This window comes from Corvus brachyrhynchos, unplaced genomic scaffold (assembly GCF_000691975.1).
Source record: "Corvus brachyrhynchos isolate BGI_N302 unplaced genomic scaffold, ASM69197v1 scaffold61, whole genome shotgun sequence".
Lineage (NCBI taxonomy): Eukaryota > Metazoa > Chordata > Aves > Passeriformes > Corvidae > Corvus > Corvus brachyrhynchos.
Window position 1 is genome coordinate 9,854,463 of NW_008236478.1, and position 5,049 is coordinate 9,859,511.

General features: G+C 42.8%; 1 protein-coding gene across 1 annotated transcript in view; it reads left to right on the forward strand.

The window, feature by feature from the left end:
• The window catches only part of SORCS3 (sortilin related VPS10 domain containing receptor 3), a 277,450-nt gene that overhangs the window by 258,013 nt on the left and 14,388 nt on the right, over window positions 1-5,049 (forward strand). The window contains exons 22-23 of the mRNA XM_008643870.2: window positions 1,371-1,494; window positions 4,125-4,237. Of these exons, the coding sequence (XP_008642092.2) occupies window positions 1,371-1,494; window positions 4,125-4,237 (237 nt within the window). The remainder of the gene's footprint in view (window positions 1-1,370; window positions 1,495-4,124; window positions 4,238-5,049) is intronic.

Consider the following 5,049-nt stretch of genomic DNA (forward strand, 5'->3'; position numbering starts at 1 on the left):
CTTGTGCTTGCAGCTTGCTCACAGCATGGACAGGGCAGTGCTGGATGTCCTCACTCTGACCTGAGCAGTGTTGCTCTCTGAGAGATAAATGGATTTGTGCTCATAAAAGCAAAGACTGGCCCTGACTCTGAACAGTATGGATTGTTTGAAGAAGCATCTGCATCTTTGGTTTATTTGCAATTTGAGGTTGGGTTTTTTCCAGCAAATATAGCAGCTGAGCTGGGTGTGTGTGTACAACACTGCATTCTACTGCACTAATTCTGCAGTTGCTGGCTGTGGTCTGCTGAGGAGTCCATACACTAATGGGTTGCAGTGAAAGAATATTTTAGGAAACATTTACTAAAGTGAGAGAAACCTCTGCCCATGGGACACTTCTCACAGGATGGTGTTTGGGCCACCTTTAGTCCCTAGCAGGACATGCAAACTCGTAGCAGCACACCTGTGTCAAGGAGCAAGGACGTTGTTGCCTGGTGGATTAGTGTTACAATCCAGTTTTAAGGTTCTTAGAAATGCTTGTGCCAGAATTAAGGTGCGCGAGACCATATGCCAGTGACAATAGTAAGGGTTTTATTTGATGGTAAATATGAGAGAGAGAGAAAAAGAAGTAGAAAATAGGTGGGGGGAACAGAAAGAGTGACAGGGACAGAATAAGGAAAATATCACCACTTCGTGGATCCCAGTGATGTTTGTTGATCCTCTCCAGCTGGTCTCTTGGTGGTGAAGGTCCCCCCGGAAGGCACAGAGTCCCATGGGTGTACATGCTCAGGCTGGGTGGGTATGTCTAGCCGTGTCCCCCTGGGGTGGGGGCAGTCTCTCACAGCAGACTCTGGGTCTCTTGCACCACGTGCAGCCCTGTGGGGCCAAGCCTCTCACGTGAAAGTCCCATGGATGTGGCCTGTGGGGTTGGAGGTTCCACGGCTGGGCCAGTTTGTGTAATCAGAGGATGGGTGTTTGTTGCCTCTCACCAGAGGTTGCACCATGCACCCAAAACCTCTTTCTCCCCCCTCAGCTGGGGGGAGTCTGTGTAAACCGGGCTTCTGTGAGCTGTGCTCTCCACCCACCCCAAATTCAGCTGGGGATAGCTGCAGCTGGTGGCTTTGGTCTTTTGTGGATGCAAACCTTTCCCTCAGCCTTGAGGTGACTGAGCAATGCGTTACCCTTTATCTAATCAGCAGTTTGACTTTCAGTTCAAAGTCCCACTCTTCAGGGAGGCTTCTTCAGTTGTAGCTTCTTTATAATGAGCAAAACATTATATCAATGTTTGAGGCATGAACTATTTTCAGTCTCTGACAATTAGTCAGGTTCATGTTGTGATCCTGAGTTAATCTCATCCCGATTTTGATGTTGTCATTTGTGTTTGCCTCCTACAGCCCCTCATCACCTTGGAGAGCAGCATCTCATACATGTTCACTGTGGAGGGGATGAACACTGTCACTGTGCAAGTCGCTGGGGGCAACACCCTCATCCAGGACACCAAGGAGATCGCAGTGCACGGTACCCTCAGCCCTTTGCAATCACTTCTCAGGGGTGAAAGACAGACAATCATTGCTGATCCAAAATGAACTCTAGGAACTTGATAGTGCCTGGAGGAACTTCTGAAGACAAACCTCTGATGACAAAGTAGCTCAGATGTGTCATGATGACGGAATACAGAAGTGAATAGAATGGGGCAGCTAACCAAATTTGTAACCTCAGCATTAATAAGGTGGCAGGTGTCTCCTGTGTCTGTTGATCTGTCTGTACACCTAGACAGGGAACTCCCAAAAATAAAAAAACACTTGAACCAGACTGCCTTCCTCCAGCTTCCCAGCTGTGGAAAGAAATAGTCACAGGGCATCATTTAGGTGATCTGAACACAGCTGGGTGTCTCTATCAGTGACTGTATAAATGACAGGGGACAGGAGGGGTCTGGAAAAGAGGACAGAAATGACTTTGTTGTTGGTATCAGTGCCCATCTTTCATGTCACAGCTGGAGGTCTGAGTGTGCCCACTGGACTTCCCCATGGGTACTGTTTGGTATGTTCTTGTCATATCTGCATGTCATGGGCTTCAAAAAGCACCCTTTGGCAGACAACAGAGCTTACCCTGTTTGGGGCTTGATAAATCCTGGTTGAAAGGGCTCTCTCAGCAGCTTTGACCTGGACTTTTAGAATAATTTCCACCCTGGGCAAGTCTTTGTTTTCCTTATCCAGTTACTGGCATCCAGCATTTGAGGACAAGCTTTTCTTTGGACATCAAGTTCTATTGAGAAACCTGGGCTTCACATAACTTGGTCTACTTTGAAGTTCAGCACTGTGTAGTTACACTGTGTGTATCTTATTTCAGTAATTAAATACAAATAAATGTCCTGCTGTAGACTCAGATTTAACAACTGTCTAAATAGATATTTATTGATTGTCTGGCCATGAAACACAATAGGCTTTAATAGTTTGTTAATGTGATTTAGTAATACCCAGACTTGCTGTTATCAAATATTAGGAACCCTCTAGTTCATAATTTTGAGCACTGCAAAATGCATTGTTTACTTCTGGGAAATTTCCATCTTTCCACTAGTTTCTGGAATGAACCTGAATCAAATATATTTAAGAGTGATAGCCATGGGTGATCTCTATCTTTAGTCCCAGTAGGTCCCACAGAGAACTCCTCACTCTTTTTAAACACCTTGGAAGAAATTTTGCCATTCTGTTTAGAAGATACAAAGCTTTGGATTCTATGACAGAGTTTGACCCATTTGGATCCAGTCCAAATAGTCCCATGCTGTGCTGTGCTGCAGACTGACCTGGCCTAAGGAAGGAGTCCTTGCAGTCCCTCAGTTTGGTGGTCAGTTCAAATCTGAGTACATAAATGAGTGACACCTTTAGTAAACACGTCCTCTGATAAACTTGTATCCTTATCTGTGTCCTGAGTCAAGTGATTATGGGTCTAGGCCATAATCTAGGCATGGATTTCTGGTGTTACCAGTGGAGGAGATTTATTCAGGTACATTTTAAATTTGAGATTAACAGAGAAAAATTTGCTCAAAAAATAAATTTGACGTGGTACTAAGGGGTCAAAAGTCAAAGATTTGATATATGTGACTCTGGGTTAAACCTTCAGAACTTGAGAGACTTTCCCTGCTCTCTTTGGTGCTTGTTTTATTTAAAAATACACTGCACCATCTAAAAAGAAAGAAGAGTTCTTGCAAAAGATGCCACATAAGTGGTGTGCTGGCACATCCCTGCTTTTCTGTGGATTCCCTCATTTATACTCTGGCAAGTTTATCTCGATCTAAAACTAGTGCCTTCTTACAAATGATTAATGGTACTTACTTGAAGTGTCTGGAGATCATTTGCTTCAAGGTGAGGCACAGCACATGTCAAAAGACAGTGTCTTCTACACTGAGAACTTTTATATAAATGTGATTCCCATCCCAGATCCGTGCCTCCCGCTGGCCCAAATCCATTATGCACAGCTGCCGTAAGGATTCCAGACTTGGTTTTTGGGGACACTAGCAGGGAGAGTTGGAATTGGAGAAAAATTTAAATTGTTCTGTATTTTAAGTCTAGGAAGCTTTTCCTCCTCCCAGCAATCATTCAATCAGGACAGAACTTCAAGGTGTTTCATCAATAGCCATTGCTTGATGAGCCAGTCATTAGCACCACTGGGTTCTCCTTTATTGGGGAATTAACCACCCCCAGCTTCCCTCCAGGAGGGTAAACAGAAAATATTACTTACAGCAATTGTTTGCTCTGCAGTTGTACAGACAGGCCTTCCAAATTTCAGCCAGGTGCTGCCTTATTTGCCGGTCAACTTACTTGTGAGCAGAATCTGAGGAAGCTGAGTGGCAGAATTACAAAGCCCAGAGGCATCATGAAGGTGTCCTCTCACCTCTCTCATTCTCTCTTCTGTTTCTCTGGGGAAAGCCAGAAGTTGGCATTAGGTCAAACTGCCCTTTATGAGTGCATTATAAGCATTCTTTCCTTGCAAGCTTTCTGTCCTGCTTAGTGTTAGCCAGCCTTTTTCTTCCTTCAACCTTGTCTCTCTTGCTTTAAGATAGTTATGGTCCTCCTGTTGTCTTCTGCACCCCTGTCTGTACCCTAAACACTGCCCATTTAATCTTCTCACAAATACTTTTTCTGTTCCAGAGTATTTCCAATCTCAGCTCCTGTCATTTTCTCCCAACTTGGACTACCATAACCCTGACATCCCTGAATGGAGACAAGACGTTGGCAAAGTCATCAAGAGAGCACTAGCAGAGGTGAGCATCTGTTTCCTTGTCTGTACTAGAGTAGGCTGTTAAAACACACACTTTTTTGACATGTTAGCTTAAAAGAATGGGTAAGGACAGCAGTGATGAAACTATCATTAAAATTCAATAAAAAGCTTCTTAATATGCTGGATCTTTTTACAGGGCCAAACTATATTGCCGATTTTGTGGAAACATTACCATTACTTTTATTAATATTTCTGTGTGTTTTTCAGCTTTTAATATCCCTGAGGATTTTGCAAATTCTGGATTGTGATAGTACCATCATTATTCTTGTTTTGCCAAATTGATGTGACAGTAACTACTGTTTTCTACTCCAAATATTTAGTTAGTGTTACTGTGTGTTGTTAAACAGCTGATCCACTTCATCCCAAAAGACAGACATTGTAGTGTTCTGGATACATGAGGAAGATATTTTTATCTCTTCCTGATAGTCAGAAGTTCCACATGCAGCTAAGTGTAGCAACTGGTGAATATTTTAAAGCTCTACTCCCTTTCCAACTGGGGCAAAAAATGAGGATTCAGAGGGAAAATAAGCTTACCTTTAAAATATAGGATAAAGAGAGACTTCTGTAGGTGGAAGATACTGAGTCTTCCTTTGGGATTAATTAGAATATGTAAACTAGTACTCATATTCTTGCAGGAAAGGGGACAGAATAATTTATGATATCAAATAGTCAGGAACTTTAGTTTTGTGTGAAATTAGGAGCTAGATTTAGACAAGCTTTTCTGCCAAAAATGTATCTTGTATCTTGTTGGTTTTTTTTTTTTTTGCTTTAGCTACAGCTGTTCTTAGAAATGGA